The sequence below is a fragment of the Salvia miltiorrhiza genome, chromosome 1 (genome assembly GCF_028751815.1).
Source record: "Salvia miltiorrhiza cultivar Shanhuang (shh) chromosome 1, IMPLAD_Smil_shh, whole genome shotgun sequence".
Taxonomy (NCBI): Eukaryota; Viridiplantae; Streptophyta; class Magnoliopsida; order Lamiales; family Lamiaceae; genus Salvia; species Salvia miltiorrhiza.
The window spans coordinates 36183138-36207489 of NC_080387.1; the positions used below are offsets into that span (position 1 = coordinate 36183138).

The following is a 24352-nucleotide window of genomic DNA, read 5'->3' on the forward strand; positions in this document are numbered from 1 at the left end:
AGATTAAGTATAGTTGTAAAAAATTGCAAAATTAAGGATTCTAAAAAAAAGAACGTAAATAAAAAAACAAAAAAAATTGTCCAAGTTAGTCTACACCTATCATTAATCCATATTAAAATGAATTTTTGGAGTTGTTTTGAATAAGCTCGTTGCCAAAAAAGACGATGTAGCGATAATTAGAATAGTGCAATATTTTCATAAGTGGGCAGATATGAATAGTAAGCCCATTTGAATTGGATTACTAAGCGGGTTGAACAAGTCGCAACAATTCATTCCACTTGATCTAAGTTTAATGGGTGAAATTTATGTAACTGATTTTTATGTCAATTGTATATCACATAAATATTAATAAAAAACATTAATACTCTTCGAGTTCGTTTGGTACGTGGTATGAGATAAGATATAATATATTTGATTGAGATGTTTTTTATTATATGTCATATTGATATTATGTTTGGTAGAAAGCATTAAAATATCTGTAAAATATAATATGTCGTTTAGTATGAAGTATTAAGATTATATAAAGTTAATAATAGTTATAATTAAGATTTGTATTATGTATCCCATATTCGCATGTGGTATACAGAATCTCTCAAATCAGTATAATATTTTTAGACTTTTAATTTATAAATGATCGTGTGTGTTTATATTATTTTTTACCAAATAAGATATTAGAAATGGAGTTGGAAGACTATCACAACAACATGGGGTTTTCCTTATTGATTTTTTTCCGGCAATGTGCTGTTGTTTTCATTTGTCTTAGGCTTTTCTGCGCGGTGTCATTTTTGTTTTACGGGCTCGTTTAGAGCCTCGGATCTTTAATCTGTGTTCTGTGCATTAAGGGTTTTTCATTTTTCTTTCTTTTATATTAAATTTCTGAAAAAAGATATTAAAATGTTATAGATATATTATACATTCTCATCACCCCCGTTGCAGAGCAACCTCAACAGTCAAATACATCTCACCCCCTATCAAAGGAGTACCAGCTACTTAAGTCAAAATTTAGACATCTAGGTTTCAAACCAAAAAATTTAGACATCTAAATTCATTACGTTTATTTAATTTTGGGCTACCCCTATAATCCTATTACCATGCCACTATCCTACCACCGTACTACTTGCTTGTTTAGTCAAAACCAAAATCCATCTAAAAAAAAAAAAAACTTAAAGTATGAAGTAATAATGCTCTTAAATATCAAATTTCACTAAATTGGAAAGAAAAAAAATTGGGCCACCCATCTTCAGTTAGGCTCATGTCGTCAAAAGGGTGTTCTTTTCTGACTCATAATTTTGTTGAATGTAATACTCATTCCATTCATTAATTCATGTCCTACTTTTTTTTTTATCCGTATTCGTCCACCAATTCATGTCCTACCCATTTTTAGTAACCATTTATATATTTTTTAATTGATGAATCTCAATCAACAATACACTTTTTCTTCACTCAACTAATAAACAATATATTTTGCGGGTCTTTTTCTCCCACTCAAATTAATAAATACTCCCTCCTATTCTTTTTGTTTGTCATCCTAAGCTCAAGCACATTTTTTAATAAAAAAATATTATACCCAACATAACCTCATTAAAAGTCACTTATTTCAATGGAGTATTGATTAACCCAACATTTATTTAGTGAAAAAAGAACCTATCCATCACAAAAATTAGAAGAAATAGGAAAAGTCATTTTACTTGTGATTAATGCAGGATATTAAATAAGGTTAAAATTGAGATAAATTTTCAAAACGTCAATTAAAACATAAATAATTGAAAATGCTAAAATGACAAACAAAAAGGATAGGAAGGAGTAATACATTTTTGCTTAAAATCCGTGTTTCTTCCCCTAGGTCATGAATTAATCGACGGATGAAGTATTTACTATATTCATCAATTTTTCTCAATAGTTCGATGCGGTCTAGTTTTGAGTTAGTATGATATTTTTTTTACAGTAAATTTATAATGTGTTTTAATATGAATTTATTACTATTAAAAAATGATAAATTTAAAAAAGAAGAAGATAGTTCGCCTATATCAGATTTGAACCCATATCACAAATATATTCAGCAAATTAATGAATCATCAATAGATCTTCACAATCTAATAATGGGAAATGATTTATCATTTATATTCTAAAATATACTAGTATTTTTTATTCTGTCTATATATATAAAATAAATTTATAGCATTAAAGAAAATTAGTATTAATAAATTAGCGCCGTACTAGACTTATCTAACCTACAAAGACCAAAAAAGGAGGCGCGGCGCATCTATGGACTCTGGGGGTACTTTCGTCAACGTCATATATTAGTATTACAATATGCATTTTACTGTAATGATTTTTTTTAATATTACATATAATTGAATAATTTAATCAGCTTCGAAGCATCACGTCAAACTATATTGAATCCGTCTAATCGATTGCAGTTAATGCAAACTTAATTTCTTATTGCTATTTAATTAAGTTTAATGATATGCGTTTGCAGTTGTTGGATCTTCAGATCTTTCTTATGGAAGATTATAAACTCAAAATCATGATGGTCAAGCTCAAACCTTAAATAGGTTTGATCTAAATTTTTTTTTATACTGAATATTTATGAACAAATGTTAATTGTGTATAAAGTACTTTGAAACTATTTATTTAAACAAAATAATACTATCTCTTCTTTTCTTTTTCTTTTTCTTTTTTGGCTAAAAATGAATTAGGCCAAAACGAATGAAAAAGTTTTTTGAAAAAAGTGAGGCCAAACTGAAGGAATACGTTTTACGTACCGAAAATAATAAATCTTTCTCCCTGATTGATTTGGTAATCATTTTTTTTCTAAAAAAAATTATTGAAATCATCAATGTCTTGAGATTGTCATCTATTGTTTTTAGCCGTTGTTGTTATTTTTGTTGATCTGTTCAAATTCCAATTTATTACAAACAATTAATAGTTACCATATATTGATTCACTTATAATAACTATATTTCATTTTTATCTAATTAAAAAAAAATTCGTGTGCATGGCGCACTCTTACTCAATATCATCGATGTTATCCCCCTAAAAAAAATACATCATCGATGTTACATCTCATTGCTACATAAATGGACAATTTTAAATATTAAACAAAATAACAATTAAATAGAACTTTGACATATATCCAATAATTTTGTAGTCAAATAGAGGCGACTGTAAACACAAATTTATATATTTAATTTCACAAAAATTTGGGTACAATTGGGTGTGACGTATAACCGGATTGACTTGCACGGTTGCACCCATAATAGTGTTATTTATATGGTTAAGGTCAGAATGCGGGTTCGAGTCTGGGTGCGGGTCAGGGTCTAAGTGTGAGTGTAATCCGGTTGTACGGTACACCCGGTTGTACCCAAGACCACCTCATTTAATTTAATAAATACAAAATTGTGTATAACTTTAATATTTGTAGATTGAATGTATTTATGCAGGTTGCTATCTTTATTTGATTATCTGATTATTCTCTTCAAGTTGATCATTGGATGATCTTCGAGTAGTCCTTAAGATTTGGAAAAATATGTCTTTGATCTACTCGAACTTGATCTTTGAGCTTTATGACATTGATGTGGAGGGCCTTCGCCTTGTAAGATGATTTTTGGATGGTCTTGAGTAGTCCTTGAGATTTGTTCGAGATTTGTTCGAGAATTATACCTCTGATCTTCCTGGACTTGGTCTTTGAGCTTTATAACATTGATGCGGAGGGCCTTCGCCTTGTAAGTTGATCTTAAGATGGTCTTTGAGTAGTCCTTGAGATTTGTTAGAGAAACATGCCTCCAATCTTTTTGGACTTGATCTTTGAGCTTTATGGCATTGATGCGGAGGGCCTTCGCCTTGTAAGTTGACCTTTGGATGGTCATTGAGTAGTCCTTGAGATTTGTTGGAGAAATATGTATTCGATCTTCTTAGACTTGATCTTTGAGCTTTATGCCATTGAAGCAGAGGGTCTTTGCCTTGTTTTCGGAATAAACTTTGGGCTTGACTTGAGTTTTGAACTTTTTAACGTTGATGCGGAGGGCTTGCAACTTGTTTCTGGATCGAACATTGGGCCCGACTTGAGCTTTAGGCATTATAACATTGATGAAGAGGGCATTCGCCTTATTTCTGGATCGAACGTTGAGCTTGATTTGAGCTTTGGACTGCTTCCACGAAGAATGCCTTGAACCTCAATGTGACGCCTTGAATATTGGAGAGAAGTTCGTTGTAGAGAATTCTCTTCCAATTCTTGAGCTATTGAATTATGATTTGGTGTGTTTATAATTAATATGGAGACCCCTATTTATACTTGTAAGAAGAGCCAGACTTTGGGCTTGAGCACGTATAGTTATGGCCGCAGGGGCGGAGCCAGGCCCCTAAAGATTAGGGGGGCAAAAACTTTGCCCCTTTTTTTTCAAAATTTTGGTGGGGCAAGAATTAATTTTTGTTTATATGATTATACACATATATATGAATATATTAGCTATATATAAAAAAAATTGAGGGGGGGGGGGCAATTGCCCTACTTGCTTAAGTTGTAGCTCCGCAAGTGGTTATGGGCCTACAGCTAATGTGGCACGATTTTATTGGCTCTTGAAAATTGATATAAATCATGTCAAATAAATTGATACATATATTTGAGATATGACAATATCGTTATTAATAATATATCTTATTTAATCTTAAAAGATATAAATTTAATAAAAATATATTTATTTTCTTAAAAATTCTTGTGCCTAGAGTGACAAGAAACCACCATATTTGCATATTTCGAGTTTTTCAGCAAGTTTATGTGTTGGAAAAATTTTATGTTTTGATATGTCAAAATCCAACGAACTCTGCTGATGACCAATACATAGTTTATGAATATCATAAGTGTTCTAAGCTGTTATAATTTACTAAAAAATTCGAAGACTGATGCTTGACCCCAGCTGAAGATCTAGTTGGAGCCCCAAGCTAAAAGGAAAATCTCAGCCCAAATAATCAAGGGTTAAGGTGCAGATAAGCCCCTTAAGTGTGAGCCCTTATAGCGTTTTACTCCCCTTACTTACTGTGTGTGCAACTTCCCCCCTAAACTACCAAAAATCGCACATTGAGGCCCCTCTGACCCGACGACCGTCAGTCAACGTTTGTCTAATTTTTTATTTTTTTTATTATTCAAATGGTGAGGCCGTCAGTCAACCTCTTAGCTGCAGCCGGAAAAAGACCACAGAAGGAGTATGTATGATGGAGCGAAGCCGCTGTCACGAGCGGAAAAGACTACAGAGGCAGTGACGAGAGCTTTTTATCACGTACAGCCATGAGAGAGATCGAGAACGAGAGGAAACGGTGTTGAGATTGTTCACCGACATCGCTTCGCCGGAGGGTATTGCGGCTGTTGGTTCGAGAGATGTAGAGAGTTTTTAAGCTTTTCGATTCTTGTCGGTGGTAGCCTGAAGATGGGTGAACGGCTACTCGTTGCCGGTTCGTGGCCTAGTGGTCGATCGGCGATGAAATAAACCTGTGAAGATAGCCAACTTGAGCTCTTGTTCAAGTTTCAGGCGAGTGGGCAGGGGCTTTTTTGGCGTCTCCCTTGCGATTCCACGGCCTCCTTGGCTGGTTTTGCGAGGGTGGCGGTGTAGGAGGATCGTGGCGGCGGCAGGGCGAGGTGGCGGCCCGACAAGGGCGGCGCGGCCGAGTTCGCGCGCTGCTGCTGCGCTCGGCGGCTGCTGCTACTTCACTTTCTAAGATAATGAGATTGATTCAATTAAGATTGCCGATGTTTTGCATTTTCCGATGCACTAATTCCTCAATTTACTTTGCTAATTATATCCCAATTCTCTGAACTAACTAATCAATTACAAAATTTCTTTTAGGGCTTTACTCATTCCATGCGTTTCAGATATCTCCACACCACCTGTTCGGCTGCTGTTGCTGGTGCGGTTGCGTCGTGGAGGAGCGGCTGGTGGCGACGGCGGTGGAAGGTGGCGGCGGCGGTGGAGTGGCCGAGAGAGAGAGAGCCGAGCGAGAGAGATGTCTGAAATGTTGAATCAAAAAAAAAATAAACAAACGTTGACTGACGGCCGTCAGATCAGAGGGGCCTAAATGTGTAATTTTTGGTAGTTTAGGGGGGAAGTTGCACACACAGTGAGTAAGGAGAGTAAAACGCTATAAGGGCTCACACTTAAGGGGCTTATCTGCACCTTAACCCAATAATCAACAATGAGCCTGAGCTGATCGAGGTTCATGCCCAGCCACAGAGCACAAAGATTTAGTTGCACTCAATGTTAAGCTAATGGAAGCATCAGTTTAATCAAAGCAAACTAGCTGAAGAAGAACAAACTTATCTCGTACTTAAACTCACTCATGCCGCATCAGCCCTTTGGTCAACAAGCTTAAAGCTAAGTTAACCCGTAAAGCTTATAATCTTTCGAACGTTTAAATGCCTCTAAATATGCATTAAATATGAATCTCGCTTTTCATTGTAAAGGACACACAAGCTATTCACGATTTACTTGGCAATATACAAAGTATTAAAGTTCTACCTATATTCGTGTTTTTATTACTTTCTTTTAGTGTTGTTTATTTTGAGCATAACACATATACACACCTATTAATTTTTTTACTTTACCCATTTATATATTGGCAATTTGATTTGATGGATTAGATAAGGCTAGTTTGATGATACTCCCCCCGTCCCATATGGATAGGTTGATTGGAATTTTCACAAAGATTAAGAAAAATCATTGGAAATGAAAATATATAAGTAAATTTCCTAGTATGCCCATATTTATTACACATATATACACCTATTAATTTTTTTAGTTTACACATTTATATATTGGCAATTTGATTTGATGGATCAGATAAGGCTAGTTTGATGATACTCTCCCCGTCCCATATGGATAGGTTGATAAGAATTTTCACAAAGATTAAGAAAAATCATTGGAAATGAAAATATATAAGTAAATTTCCTAGTATGCTCATATTTATTACAGATATACACACCTATTAATTTTTTTACTTTACCCATTTATATATTGGCAATTTGATTTGATGGATTAGATAAGGCTAGTTTGATGATACTCCCCCCGTCCCATATGGATAGGTTGATTAGAATTTTCACAAAGATTAAGAAAAATAATTGGAAATGAAAATATATAAGTAAATTTCCTAGTATGTCCACATTTATTATTTAATGATGTATTAAAGTGGGAGTAAATTAAAGAATTAAATAGGAATATAATAGTAAATGAGTAAAAAAACATTACTTTTTTTTTGGAAACAAGCCTATATAAATAAGACATTCAAGAAAGGAAAACAAGCCTAAGCATATGGGATGGAGGGAGTATTTTGTTTCATTGAGTGGACATGGTCTTGTACTCAATCTCGAGATAGTGTCTATTATAAAACTAATCTCATATTATTTTGAACCAATTCAATTTTCATTAATTTCAAACTAATTTAATCTTAAATAAATGATACGTATAATATAATTTTATGTGAATACTATATAGTTAATTCTATGAACAATAACCATATTCGTCCCATTTTATTATAGTCTTCTATTCATTTTTCAATGTTGGCCCACTTTCCTTTAAATTAGCAAAAAACTATCTTCTTCCTTAATAATGCAAAATTATATAAGCATCCATTGTAATTTATGACCCGAATTTTTGAACTATTTATAAAAATGACTTGAATTTAAAAAAAATACAAAAAATAGTACCCCATCCCACGAAGCATGACCCCGTTTTTTTTTTTTTGGGTTATCCTACGAAGCTTGACCTGTTTCTAAAAATGGCAAAAATATTTACCCTTCATTCACCTTTTCACTTTTTCACCTACCACATTTAACACACAAAATATATATTTCTTAATTCTCGTGCCAAAAAGAACTGGATCATGCTTTACGGGACGGAGGTAGTATGAACTTTGAAGTTATTTGTTAAAATAATCTGAACTTTTAACACAAAAAAATGATCTAAATTTTGAAGTTATTTATGTTGAAGAAATTTCTGAACAAGGATGATCGACCATTGTTTCATAATATATTCATTGGATTCTAACGAGAATGACAACACATTTTTTTGCGAGATAAAATAAATGGTATGTGCGAGATTAAAATTCATAAGAAAATGAAATTCTTATATTTTGTTGGGATTGCACCAAGTGAATTTAGAATTTTCACGTAATTTTCATATTAATTTTTGGCCTTCCACGACCCATAAAATATAAATTATTTTCAGCCCTTAGATCATCAAGATCTACGGTTGATTCGTAACCCTTTTGGATGAATTCGTGGTCCTGGGTTCGAATCCCAAAGGTAGCAAAAATTTATTTTTCACAATTCGTAACCATGTTGGATGAATTCGTAACCCTGTTGGATAAAATTCGTACATTAAAAAGCGTTTATATTTATATTTTAAGAAGTGTTTTTACTGTAGTCCTCTCATATATATATATATATATATATATATATATATATATATATATATATATATATTCAATAACAACACCTAAGCGGGTGAGGGGTTAGGCAGACCCCCAACCTATAGATAAATCGTCAACCAGAGTCTCATACAAAACGTTGTCCAAACGTGACAACGCCCAGCGAAGTACAACAAGGAGAAACATAAAACAGACAGAACAAAAACATACAGAGATATAACCCAACAATGGCTACATCCACAAGACATAATATATATGTACATCTTTTAGTTATATGATTGTGGCGTTGGATACATTTGAACACAATGTGGTGTTTGGCTGAAGTTTATCTTATTGAGATTTTATTGAAAATGAATTGAAATTTTTGGATATTCCAAGGTTCTTGATTATTTGTATCATTTAATCTAATTTGACTTGATTCTTATCCCATTAAAATAATGGTACTGGAAATATTCTATTTTTGGACGCTCCCTGAAGGCTGTGACGACAATTTTTTTGGAGAGAATAAGAATCGAGCAATGGCACAAACCGACTTGTATTTTGGCGGGGCGGTCCAAATGGCGTATTGTGGGGAACATCCCCCCAAAATGCAACGGGTTGATTTTGCAACCATTGTGGAGTCACTTTTGTCAATTGCTCGATTTATTTACAGATCTGACACTTCACTGATTTACACTCCACCTTATATTATTCTTTTTCATTTATAGATTTGAGAATTATTAGGATTTAGGAATATTAATTAAATTATTATTTCATTCGTAAAATGATGTCATTACATGTCTATATGTGTAAAATTAAATTCACATTAGTGTCACGTTAACTTTAAGTTTACTAGAGATGAAATCAGTGTTCAAATTAAAAAATTATGAAAGTTTTTAATAAAAAATATAGAATTTTCAAAATTTATTTGTTTGTGTTTTTTTTTTTTTTTTTAGAGAAAAGAACTTCCATAGATAATCAAGCAAGAGAGTTTAACACAAAAGGACAACCCCCATCAGATTAGGGTTGTAGACGATTTCAAAGAGCATACTTAGCTAATCTATCAGCTATAGCGTTTCCTTGATGAGGAGTCCAACTAAAAGCATGGTAATGGAGAGTGGCATCAACATTTCGGATATCATTCACATATTTGCCCAGGTACGAGAGATCAGGTTCGTTCTTCCTCAGCTTCCAAAACAAAGATTGGCAATCCATTTCAATAACAACATCTAGAATATGGCGTTCCCCACAGAAACGAAAGCCCTCCAGAACCACCTTATCTTCGGCCTTCACCGCCGTGAAGACACTCGAGATAAAGCCGAATCTACAGCCCATCAGTGATCCCACCCCATCTTTGAGAATAACACCGAACCCTATACTACCATTTTAATCCACCACCACATCACACCAGAGTTTAGCCTGACCACCCGAACGGCTGCACTCAATACTATTAAGCATCGGCTGAGCTTGATGAGCACTCACTTTTTTGGTCCAAGTAGCGCGGAGGGCAATCTGCAGACAATCAATATGAGAAAGCTCCGTACCTCAGAAGATCAGCATGTTCCTTGAGTACCATATAGACCACGCAATCATAGCAAAGCAATTGTGAAGTTCTCTAGGAGTACTCGGTCTAATCTCATCAAACCATTGGGATATGGAGAGGGTATCTTGTCCAGTTCTCAGAGTCAGTCTCAGGGGTGAGACTTCCCACATGATGGTCACCCGTTTATAGTCCCTAATGGCACGCTCCGCTATTTCTACTACTTCCCCACACCTACAACAAATAGGATCAACATCAATAGATCGACCACGAAGAACATCGATCGTCGGAAGAGCATGTGCCAGGCATTTCCACATGAATAATTGCACTTTAGGTATAACATCCAAACTCCAAATCCATTTCCAGGTAGTGCTATCATGCGAAGAAGTAAACATCACCTCGTTTATGGATCACTTCCGCAAATAAGTACCCAGATTTGACCGCATACATGTTGCCTTTGTTGTGCGGCCAGAACACTCTATCCCGTATCTCGAGGTCAATAGATAATTGTACCGTCAGTTTCCAGGCCTCCCTCTTCGGTAATAACTCAGTAACCTTGGACATATCTCATTGCATCGTTTCCTCAGACAACAACTCACTCACTTGAGTATTCTCCTGATCCGCCGGCACCCGAGCTGTCAAGAAGTTACCTCTACCATCCGACAGCCATGCATCTTTCCCCACCCGAATCCTTGCTCCATCTCCCAACCACCAAGCAATTTCTTCAATCAAAAGGTCTCTTCCTACTAGTAAGCTAGTCCATGCATAAGAAGGATTATGGGCTTTACTAGCTAGTAAGATATCCGATCTTGAGAAATATCGAGCTTTTAGGGAGCGAGCTAGCTGGGAAAACTCATTTTGAAGGATGCGCCAAACCTATTTAGCTAACAATGCTTATTTTGTGGATAAAGCTTATTTTGATCAAAGTTTGTGATTTTACATGCATTTAACTCTTTTTTATATTTAAGAAAGTTCGGGTAATTTTTAAATTTTTAAAGTTCAAATTATTTTTATAAATAATTTCAAAGTTAAAACTTTTTTTTTTAAGTTCAAATTATTTTACAAATAGCTCCAAAATTCAGATCATAAACTGCATTTAACCCACTATATAATTCACTTTCTTGTTAGGCATGCCATAATTTATTTTCCTTCACATTCGCCAAGTTCATTTTACTTTGAACGAGCCATATGCAATTTTATCTTTTCAACTCTAAATAATAAAATATATTTTCTCAATATCTATGAGTAGGGCTGTCAATCTAGCCCGAAACCCGTGGGCTGGCCCGATTAACCCGCCATCTGAGAGGGTTAGGGTTGAATATTTTCAACCCGATAAAAGTTACAACCCGATTAGCCCGTAACCGAATAGCCCGACATTCGATAGGGTCGGCCCGACTAACCCGATGGCCTAACCCGAAACCCGAATACTTAATATTAAATATTTAGATATAAAAATAAAAAAATGACAAAATATTATAAAGTCTCATCATTTCACTTTTCTGTATTTTTTAGATGCTTTGATTCTATGAATTCAAACTATTGTTGAATATTTTATTATTTTTTTCGTTAACAAAGTTGTACATTTTATTGTCATCAACTTATATTATATGTTATGTAATCTTGATGTTTTTTTCAATATCTTATATTTTTACATTTCATGCTTGCTATATAATTTATATATTTGATTTCTATGCATATTTTATACATTATACATTAGATAATTAAAATAACAAAATACAAATGATTATTTTATTTTTACGCATTTAAGTCGACTAGCCCGATGGGCTAGCCCGAAACCCAAATGTTTAGGATTAGAGTTGAAAATTTATAACCCGACAAAATTCCCAGCCCGATTAACCCGTACCCGATTAACTCGAAATTCAGTGGGCTGACCCGATTGACATCTCTATCTATGAGAAAGGAAACGAACTATAACTCTGATATGAATGCATTATAAGGTGAGTAGAAAATAATGGCAAGGTAAGAAATTTTACCTTCTTTTTAAATTTTTCAAACACATTAAGTTACATTCTATGAAAAGAAAAGAATACCAAAATTATATTTGATTTTACATAAATAAAACCTACGAATTTCCCTACATTTTCCGACATTCCAAGATTTGCAATGCATTGACGAGAAATCAATTTCTTTAAATTTGAAAGTTAAAAAAAAAATAGTCAACTTTGTCGCCTCTTCTAGAAGACCACACACAATTTGTTATAACCCCAAAATAAACGGAGAGATATTAGCCCATTCCCTCTCTAACGACGTCGTGTCGTAAGGATATGCTTCAGCATTTCTTCTTTACCACTCCCATATTCTTCTTCAGCAAGAAAGTTTTGACCCACCCCCCTATTTACCAACCCCACACTAAGCAAATTATATATATACGTCTGCGTGTGTGTGTATATATATATATATTATTTGGAGCTACTCAGATACAAATCCTAACTCGAACAAAATCAACCTGACGAGTTCTCCGCATTTCAATTACGATTCTCTGCAATCTCTCTTCCCCCAAAATAACGGCGATTAGATTTGTGTGAATTTTGACGCAATTGCTCGCAGCTGGTTGCTGGAAACCACCGACATGCACGACGGCGACCCCCGCCACGGCGGCGATGGAACGCTTGCACTCGACTTGAAGAATCTGAAGGTGATATCGCCGCTCGGTAGGGGAGCTAAAGGCGTCGTATTCCTCGTTCAGACGGAGAGTGGAGAATTGCTCGCGCTCAAAGCAATCCTACGATCTTCCGTCGAGAAGAAGAAGAAAATTTCGAGCGCCGGAGACGGCGGCGAGTACAGGAGGATCTGCTTCGAACGAGAAGTGTTGGCGTCGTTTCACCATCCTCTGCTGCCGAGACTCCACGGAGTTTTGGTTACTGATAAGATCGTCGGATATGCGATCGATTACTGCTCCGGCCGCGATCTGCATTGTTTGAGGAAGAAACAGACTGAGAAAATGTTCTCCGATGACATCATCAGGTAGATTAGTCTCTCTATGGAATGAACTATTTTCAGTTTTCCGGCGTCGTCGATTTTGCATGTTGAAAATTAATCCGTTTATTTATTAATTTGTTTTTTAATTGCGATTTCAGATTTTACGCAGCGGAGCTGGTGCTGGCTTTGGAGTATCTGCACAATTTAGGCGTCGTTTACCGAGATTTAAAGCCCGAAAATGTGATGATTCAGGAGAGCGGGCATTTAATGCTGGTAGATTTCGATCTCTCAACCAAACTCGCTCCAAAATCTCCCGAAAATCGCTCGGTCTCGTCCGAATCGAAGCTGCAAGTGAAGAAGCCGAAGAAGAGGAAGAACAAATTCGGTTTCTCGATAAGGCGCCGCGACTCGGGGATCTCGCCGGTCGACTCGGTTCAACGGGAGGAGCTCGAGTCGGACTCAGCGAGCACCGCGTCAGACTCGGTGGAGAAGTCGAACTCGTTCGTCGGCACGGAGGAGTATGTGGCGCCGGAGATCATCCTCGGCGACGGCCACGACTTCGCCGTCGACTGGTGGTGCCTGGGCGTCATGCTATACGAGATGCTCTACGGTACGACGCCGTTCCGGGGCGCCAACCGGAAGGAGACGTTCTACCGGATCATAACCCGTGCCCCGAATCTGACGGGAGAATCAACGCCGTTAAGGGACTTGATCGCAAAATTACTCGAGAAGGATCCGAGAAAGAGGATTCCTGTCCACGAAATCAAGGGCCACGAATTTTTTAAGGCAGTTGATTGGGACTCAATTACGGACATGCCCCGGCCGCCGTTCATTCCGGAGTTGACGGACGTCGAGGGCATTGATGGGAATAAGGAAATCGACGTAGAGAAATATGTCCAAGGCGTGTTCAAAGTTGGTGAGGACGAGAAAGTGGAGGAGCACATGAATTTTGAAGATAGTAGAAACAAAAACGCGTGGGTTAATAATCATCCCACACACATTCAGAATGACAATTTTTTGATTTTTTGAATTTTTTACCATACATTGTGATTATTGAGAATATATTTTGACAGATCATTATTTTATTAATTACTTTATATATTTGTATATATATTTCGTGGAAAAAGATATATATATAAATTAAATCTCGAGTAAATATGTCACCTCTTAATTGGTTAGCCACTGCTGCGGTGTTATGCATGACATATTGACATGGCATGTGAAGGTTTTAAGATTTTGAATGTGATGGATATTATTGAGACTGGACTGGACCACCGGCTTTACAATCAATTTGATTTATAATTTGCTTTAGTTTAATAGTATTATTGTGCTTGATAATTTTATCTCAATTCAAATATAAATGGAAAAGGAGCTTTTTTTTTTTTTTATGTTGAGAGTAGCTACCCGTAGTTATTCAAAATGAACCATGAGAGTTCAAATACTTTAAATATGATTGATTGGCAATTCAAAATGGACTATGAGAATTTCAATTCTTTAAATATTGTTAATTGTGTTTGAATTGGGCACCCCTCAACTAGGCTAGACTGCAACACGACATAAGTAACTATAAGCCGTTGAAGTAATTATTCACGTTATTTAACTGATACTATAAGATAAAATGTTGATTGTGGATTATAATTAGCCAGCAAATCGGGAGAGACAATGTTTAATTATATATAGGTACAATTACAGTTGGAAGATCACATCTTGATCGTGATCACCCATCCCATCTCTAGCCTTCATGTTCAATGCTTTTTGTCACATGATCACATTTATTTTCCTATTTTTTATTAATCACATATACTTATTCATCAACACATGGCAGTGTATCAATCTATTATAATCTGTATAATACATACACTATAAGGTTCACTTGGTACACAATACTATAAGATAAGATATGATATACTTAATTGAGATATATTTTAGTGTTCGTTTTGTTCAAGTAGAGAACGTTTAAAAAATTCTCATCAGCCCATTTTATCTACTAATTACACATTCTTTAATCTCGGTGCTCATATGTAATGGGGCATTTAATGGGATTTAATGGGACAGGAATTAATTATGATCTGTTTTATATTTACCACCTCCAAGTATACGTAGTATACAAAATCACACAAATATGTACAAAATTTTTGGAATTTTGATTTATAAAGGACTATGTATTTGATATCAAATACTAGAGTGTTATAAATGTATTATACATTCTAATTATAAGTGCCAAACAAGCCCTATAAAACATTACACAAATCACAAAGCCAGACAATTTTGAATCTTCTCTTTTGAGAAATCTGCTTTTTGGAGAGCCCAAAGTTGTGTGCAGTGTGAAATAAATATTTTCAGACAATTTAATGTATAGAGATTGCAAAAGAGCATGCGTAGTTGTGTTGAGGAATTGCCCAGAAATGAACGACATACTATATTATATGATTAAAGAGGCAGAGGGAGGGTGTGTTTGATGGTTGTCTGGATGTGGAAAACAGCTCAGTTGGTGCGAAATCATGTGGACACACAAGTTCCTCAGTTTTGCAACTGTTAACAATATGGCTTCATAAATACTAAAGCAATTTCCACCAAACATGTCGCATGCATCAACCTCACACCTTCAATTGCATCATACCAGATAGGTATTATTGTCTCTGGGGGCGTTTGTTTTCAGGCCATAAAATAAATTCATAAAAAGTTCATTTTAATAATTTCAATTGTTATCAAATTATTTATTTTACTATATAATCTTTTAAGTACTTAGTCCGTGTTTCATAGATATTAAATAAATTAAACGCTCTCCATTATGTTCGACATGATATGAAGGGTTGAAATTGAAGATGAGTCGTGCTGGTTAATATATACTCCCTCCGTCCCAGCTTTTAGTATCCAATTTTCCTTTTTTGGCCGTCGCACATTTTAGTATCCATTTCTATTTTTTGTAAAAGTATGTGGGGCCCTTACTCCACTTTAATTATTTTAACTCTCACTGGGACCCTTATTTCACTCACAACACATCAATCACTTTATTAAAACTCGTGCCGTTCTCAACTGGATACCAAAAGCCGGGACGGAGGGAGTATTACTTATATTATGTAAACGAATCTAGGAGTATTTATTAATTTTCTCAAATGTATTTTTACAATCATAGGTCCCTCCATTCAAATTCAACTTAAATATAGTAGAAGCTCCACTCAGTTTGTCAATTCCACGTGGCAAGCTCGCATCGATTAACGCTACCACATCGCAAAATTGGTGAGCACAAGTGATATTTTTTTCCCAATTCCAATTGCACAGATCAAGAATTTGGATTAGATTATTTATGATAATCAAGAAAGTTTTTCTGTTTTTCTTTTTGCACCAGATTTTCATTTGTAATTAGAGCATCCATAGCAAATCTCTTAAAAGTAATCCTAATTTTAAATTTAAGCTAAAATAATAATAAAAAATGAGATAAAATAATCATCTGGATCCACAAAAAAATTTATATCCCTCAAATTTAATCCTAAATTTACACCCCCTTAAATCTAATCCTAAATTTATAAAATAGATAATAAAAAATAGGAGAACTGCTATGTGTATTTGTAATTTATAGAAGACTTTAAGAGTATTTTTAAGAATAAAATTTTGAGAGATCTGTGGATGCTCTTAAGCAGCTAGCTTTAGATACTTTCAAAGTGCTTTAACTGTTCAAGTACATGGATTTCAAGTCTGAGATTTGATTTCATGTCACAAACCTAACCTAAACAATTAAAATCAAATGCACATGTAACAATTAAATGTGCGTTAAAACTACACTTCCCTTTATTACAAACAGTAGAAAGCATAACATTTTTGCAAACTTAAATTTGCCAGCAATTTCAATAATTGATTCGATTCGAACTCACCTTTTTCACTCCCTTATGTAAATTAAATGAAAATTGTCATGCAGTAATAAATACGCCCCCACCAACACCATATAATATATTTAAATTACGATATCCCAACGGAAATAAACACTAAAATTATTTATAAAAAAAAAAAAAAAAAAAAACGGGGAAAAGAAGAACACGCACAAGTATTTACTTTGATATAAATGGTGGATTTCAAGAGGTAAGAAAATTCAAGATGAATTCTCATCTCCCTCGTAGTATATTATGATTAAACTGTTTTTTTTTCCCATGAAATAAAATTGTTTATTGAGAAACTGGTTGCACCCATAGACCTTTTCTTTTCAAAAAAGTTGATTCTTGAGACTTGGAAGGGTGCAAAGAAGAAATCAATATTCAAATAAAGAATAATATTTAGTAGAGATCTTGGACTTTTTGTCGGCAATTTTCTTGGACATCACGAATATGAATCTTTCTTAACATTATTGTTAATTCTATGTGGTGATCTTGGAGTTTTGAAACGCGTCGTATTGATTAAATTATTAAGTTTGTTTCGAATTAAAGCAAATAATTAGACATACGCAAACTTTAATATGTAAGTAGCGAGTTTGGCACGTTCAAATTTATAGACCACTATCTCTCTTTCAAGTTAGAATTCTAGAAAAATGGTTGAAGCTTTTGGGTTAAGGTTTGATCCCTAACAAGTACTTAATCAAGTACGAAAATATTGTTAGCAATTTGGAATAATTCCTAACTTCAAATATATTAATAGACACAAAAGATTCCAACCAATAACTTGGTAGGACTTAGAAAGTCCGACGAAATTTCTCTCTAGCTTCTCCCTTTCTCTTTCTTTCTTTTATAAATTATTTTCCTTTTAAGTTCATACATCTTGTTGAGAAGTGAGAACAATTTCATTTCGATGCAATGTTGATTTCAACATAGATTTTTGGTGATATTTGGATCATCGTAATTTAGAAGCTAAGTGTTCATTTCAAAAGCATTTCGTCTTCATTTGGAGAGCATTATTATACATGAACCAAAAGAAAAACTTCAGAATCTTTTAGAATAAAATGTGATTTAAACTTCTCATGAATTGGTTGAGTTGGAAACCAAATTTATCATCACCAACATTACAATAATAAGCTTGGACTAATATAGTACTAATGGTTAATTGAGATTAGATTGTTCAAATTTAAGTTGTCTCGTACAATAATATACACTAGGCCAAATTATAATAGTACAGCAATAACCCATTGATTGTCTTGTCTTGCCATATAAATGATATAATAACTTTCAAGAAGAAGATCAGGCCAATATAATCACCTATGTACCCATTTCATGAAAGAGTAATGTTATACAGTCGCATTATGGTCAGTAATAAATTAGTCAAGTGGGAGAAAAAATTAATTCATTTAATTTTTCATGATAAAAAAGGATTTAGCTATTTTACTGTATTTTCCATATTGTGGCGATTTGTTTAATTTTTTTAAATATATAAAACATAAAAAAGCTAATATGTAAACAATGTATTAAAATAATTAGATTATTTCTTATTTAAAAATAAATTAAATGAATCAATTTTTTCTATTTAACTAGTCCATGATTCACTACAGGAAAACGCGGCTGTAACGACCGAAAATTCGATCGTTAAACTCGAAAAATCGGTCGTTAAATGCTTAACGACCAAAAATTGTTGTCGCCGTTTTGTTCGTCGTCCGGCCACTAACGACTGAAAATTTTCGATCGTTAAATATCAACGACTGAAATTTAATATTAACTGTTTTAGTCTGTCGTTAATTTCGGCCGTTATTTTTATTTTTTTTTAAATTTCTTTTTTTTTTTGCAGAAAGAATTTATATTTCCTGTTTTCAGTAATATAGCAATATATAAATAATTCAAAATAATGAAGATGATCAAAGTAGAAAGTCATCAAATAACAAAGTAGCAAATTATAAAATACGTCAACGAGTTTAGAAATTCAGTATTCAAAGTAAGAAGTCATCACATAGTGTCTACAACAAAAGAGACTGAAGATAATCAAAGGTCTGGGTGGGTCCCATCAGAGGCATCGGAGGGGGATGGTGGTCGATATCCTCGCATAAGCTACGTGATCTGGGCCTGCATCTCCTGTATAACCTTGCTCTGAGCCTCCTCCTTTTGTTTCCTGACTTCTAGCTCCTCCCTCAATGTGGAGACCTTAGCCTTCGAGGCAACGGGGAAAGAAAACTGGAGTTGCTGGTGGAGTGCGTGCTCAACGACTCGCCGCTCTCAGTAATCACCTTCAACATCATCATACCTAATCCCATGATGTGCCCCCTCGAATCAGGAGCGACAACCTCTCGGAAGATGCGATCCACATCTGAGGGTGTGACCTCCTCCTGTGTCTGATGCAGCTCTCCCAATCGTCTCTCGACCTCCAACTACAATACAAAAAAATTAATTAGAATTGTTGTAAAATAAATTATTCGAACAAAAGAAATTAAATATAGTAAATTAACGTCATACCCCGTGCTGCGTAGGTCGTCCAGCGGTATACTGTCCATTCTAATAATGGATCCGGCGAAAAGTAGCCCAAGAAGCCTCGTCAAAAGGAATATTGCTCTCCCGAGCCTTCAAAAATACATTAAAGAAAAAATTAACAATTTAATAGACATAAAAACTTTAAATAAAACAATGTAAAGTTATCATATGCTCAGCATGATCAATTGCACTACGCGACCCTCCATGATGGATAGCCATCCCTGTACCCGGACCACATGGCTCTGAGCGGCGATTCTTGGACGCCTGAGCAGACCTTGTCTGAGTCTCAGGCAATGCCCAATAAGCCATCCAAGCAGCTCAACGTTAGGTTGAAGATAATCAATCTTCTTCTTCTGTATCAAAAGGATCTTCTTGCAATTGAAGATGTAATCCATCCATGAACTCCTCTGTTAGACTACCTTGAGCATAACGCATATACATCCACCCCCGATCTAAACTCATGTTCCTATTTCCTGCATTCATTTATTAATAAGAATTTAATTTAAAAATTAGATTTCAATCAAGGATTTGATTTTAAGTATTCAGATTTCACGAATAGATGAAGTTTAATGTTTAATTAATGATTTCATTTTGAGAATTCAAATTTTAAGAATAGATGAAGGTTAATATTTGATTTTAAGAATTAAGATTTGAAGAAATATGAAGATTGGAAATTAAAAAAAGATGAATGTTAAGATTTGAAGAATAGATGAAGGTTAATATTTGATTTTAAGAATTAAGATTTGAAGAAAGATGAAGATTGGAAATTAAAGAAGGATGAAGATTAAGATTTGAAGAGTAGATGAAGGTTAATATTTGATTTTAAGAATTAAGATTCGAAGAAAGATGAAGATTGGAAATTAAAGAAGAATGAAGATTAGGATTTGAACATGATGACAATTAGGATTTGAAGAATGATGATTAAGGATTGGAATTTCAACACAACAACAAAACCACGGTGGTAGTCATTGCTACTGCCTCCGCCTCTCCCCCACCGGCGGCCCAAACTCCAATATGTACACGCATACATTAATAAAAACATGCTTATCGCCTCTCCCCCACCGGCGACACAATTATACTATAATTTAAATTAAAACTTGCTCAACGCAATTAATCATATAATCAAAACATGTTATTCGCCTCTCCTCCACCGGCGATACAAATGAATAAAATAACATTTACACTCCAGATAACTAAAACCTAAAAGATGTTGTGTTCTTCAAGTAAACTTAAGTTCAAAATAGGTAAGAATGTAACTAAGTTCTTCAAACCAAATAATTCTAAGTTCTACTAACTAAGTTCGAATGACTAAATTCGAGTAACTAAGTTCTACAAAATAAGTTCTATGGTTCACATAAACAATAACATAATTCACATATAATTTGACATTAATTCACATATAAATTTCACATAAATTCACATATATTTTTACATTAATTCATATATATATTCACATTGGTTCACATAATTAATTTCACTATGTTTTATATAATTAACAATGTCTAACCTAAATTAATAAAATCTAACCTATATTTCACATAATTACTTCATATATTTAAAAGGGTTAATTGCATCAAAATACCTGACATTTTCTCAAAATTTGATTTTTTGACAAACTTTTTAATTGTAGCAAAAATTTTAGCTACGTTTCAATTTATTGCAATGTCCGTCCTGTGTATATTTTCTGCCAAATCCATTCATTTTTGGCCAATTTATTTTAGCTACGTTTCAATTTATTGCAATGGATTTGAGACGACAATGTTTCATTACCCGGCACGACATGCCACCTAAGCTTTACGGAGGTCCACCTCAGCATGGATTTGGCCGAAAATATACGCGGGACGAACATTGCAATAAATTGAAACGTAGCTAAAATTTTTGCTACAGTTAAAAAGTTTGTCAAAAAACCAAATTTTGGGAAAAGATCAGGTATTTTGATGCAATTAACCCAATTTAAAATCAACCTAAATTCTACAAAATGAGACTAACCGGAAATAGCAAATTTCCTGCGATGGCAGGGGTAGTCCAGCTAGGGCAGGGGAGCTCCGGCAATTGGCAGGGACGGTCCGGCGAAGGCAGGGGCGCCGGCTAGGAATTAGGGCGGCTAGATTAATTATTTCAAATGTATTAAAAAAACACACACACACACACAATAAACACCACTTACCGGCGGCAAGAGGCGCATCAGCGGCGGCAGCAGGAGGGTCGGCAGCGGCAGGGGTAGGGACGGACGGCAACAGGCGCGGCTTTACGGGGGTAGGCGGCGGCGAGGGAGGATGGCAGAGGCGGCGGCGGAGAGAACCACGTCGTGGGCGTCGGTGGAGGTGGGCGTTCGTCGGGGATGACAGCAGGCGGCGTCAGGGATGGTCGGACAACGAGAATCAACGTGAGTGTCGAAATCGGCGGCGGAGGGGCGGAGAAACGACGGAGGAAAGGAAGAGAAGATAATGGGGAAAAAAATTAGAAACCCTAAGTATAACCCGTAAATACAATGACCGAAATTCGAATTAACGATCAAAATTTCGGTCGTTACACCCTATAATTTATTTTTTTTAATTCCGACATATAACGACCGAATTTCGATCGTTATAAATAATTAATAATAATTTAATTTTATTCATCAATATTAACAACCAAATTTCAGTCGTTAAGATTAATTAATAATAAATTAATTTAAAAGAACAACGACCGTTTTATAAATGGTCGTTAAAATTATACGAAAATGCAAAAAATCATTTTTGAAAAATTATTAACGACCGTTTCGAAAATAAAAATAAATGCCTAACGACTGAATTTCGGTCGTTAACACGGTCGTTGTTGTTCAACGACCATTTTACTTCGGTCGTTAATTTTAAAAAAATTTAAAATAAAAAAAATAATACACTCGGTCGTTATTTTTAAAAAATCGGTCGATAAGCCCGCTTTTTTAACGACTGAAAATTTCGGTCGTTAATTTCAGTCGCTTGTTTTCTTATAGTGATTAGCCATAATGTACCTAGCTACATAGATTTATTGTTCACCAAATTACTATCCATTTAAGTTTGCTAAACTGACACATGCTTTAAATATCATGTCAAATATAAAGATCAAAGACTATATATACATGTATAATTAAACATAATTACATATATTGATCAAAAGAGGATAACAACTGCATTAATGCTAGCACAAACTACATTAATCATGTTTAGTTACTCATGAAAAACTATCTAATGGCTAACCTAGAAATAGATACACAAATTTGCCCATTTAACCACCATTTATTCAAAACATAAGAGATTTAAGAGTCTTAAAAAATTCACTAAGCTCTAGAACAATAAACAACATTCAAAGAAAATCACAACAAGAAATAGTAATTAGCTAGTCTACTTCAAAGACCCAATAACTATTAGAATTTGTTAGAATTAATCTATTTGATCATCATTAATTGGAATTTTGGACCTAAACATGCTTTTCATCCCTAAAGCCCAACATTGTGGCCCATAGCCCACAATCCCATTTGTTCATGCATCTATAAATAAAGGTGTTGGGGTGAACATAAATGATAGTAAGAGTTGGAATTGGAGGAATTCTCTACAAGTTAATTATCCCTAACATCCAAGGCATTCTCCGTGCGCAAATCATCGCATTGCGTATCAACTTCATCCCAAATCAAATTAAAACTACTGTTCAATTCAGAAACAAAATTTAATGTCCTCTGCATTGGTGCTATAAAATTCAAATATCTTAAATGTGTTCTTCATCAAATAAAATCACGTGTTAAACTCAGAAACAAAACGAAAGTCCTCCCGATAAACATTACTAAATCCAAATTCAAGAGCTCAAGAATTGGAGAAAAAGTTCATCAATACAAAATCATCTCAAACAAATAAAGGTGTTCTACAAAGAAAATAGTGTGTTCTTAACCAAAGTCATCCAAATCAACGCTTGATCCAAAAGCAAAGTGAAAGTCATTTGGATTAATATCAACAAATTCACATCCAAGTTGCAGAAGATCAAGGAGACATACTCCCTCCAAGGATTTCAACATTATCAAAAATTTAAATCCAAATCAAAAGAAGATCAAAAGACTAACTTCTCTCCAAAGATTTCAAAAAAAACTCATAAAACACTTAAGAAATATTTGAAGAGAATAACTAGATGGCCAAATAGAGATAGCAACTCACGCATAAACTCACATCAATCCACAATTTTGGATTCTTACGCACCTTTTGTATTTTATTAAATTGAAATACAAAACTATGTGTTACACTAATATAATCTTACGCACATTTATATCAAGCACCTTATAGTTATTAATATAATATAATAATATTAAAAATTTAACTTTTATTGTTTATAAACTTATCTACCTTTTTTTTTTAATCTCGCAGTATAATAAAAAATTATATTTTGTCTGACAAATAAATATATAAAATTTCACAAAATTTTAGTTTAATAAATAAAAATTTGTGTTTGTCTTTAGTTTTTTAGTTTCGTTGGTACTTTTCTTTTATTACTTAATCATCGCAGTGCAACAACCTTATTAACCATATGAGGCCCTACATTAAAAAAACAAAAAAAAAAGAATAAATTGGGCCCAACCATCCGAGCCCAAACAATATATAAAAATGAAGAAATGGTTATTGACTGATCAGTTTTCTCATTTGATTATTGGTGGGGGTACAAAATATATTAAATAATATATTTTATATATATTACATAATATTACTCCCTCTGTCCCACTTGAAATGTCTTGTTTTCCTTTTTGGGTTGTCCCACTTCAAATGTCTTGTTTTCTTTTTGGAAAAAAAAAGGGGATAATAAGTGATTTATTGTTGAACCCACTCAATTTTTAACTTTACACAATATCACTTAATACTCTAATTAACTTGCTCCTAAATAACAGTGGCGAAAAGAAACAAGACATTTCATTTGTGACGGAGGGAGTACTATTTTTGTTTTGGGTACAATTGTACCCCCACCGCCCAATGTTGGATACACCCCTAAATATAATGTAGACTTCAATATGTAAACTATGAGGTCTTTTTTTTTTGCTACAATATGTAAACTATGAGGTTAAAGATTCAAACCGCATCCTCCGTTAGTAAAGTAAAAAGAA

The 24352-nt window shown here is 34.3% G+C and overlaps 1 protein-coding gene across 1 annotated transcript; it reads left to right on the plus strand.

Annotated features, from left to right (window-relative positions):
- Positions 1-12171: 12171 nt before the first annotated feature.
- LOC131022974 (serine/threonine-protein kinase OXI1-like) lies at positions 12172-14030 on the plus strand. The gene is made up of 2 exons (XM_057952514.1): positions 12172-12919; positions 13033-14030. The coding sequence occupies exons 1-2, from the start codon at positions 12525-12527 to the stop codon at positions 13901-13903; spliced, it is 1266 nt and encodes a 421-aa protein (XP_057808497.1). The 5' UTR covers positions 12172-12524; the 3' UTR covers positions 13904-14030.
- Positions 14031-24352: the final 10322 nt, after the last annotated feature.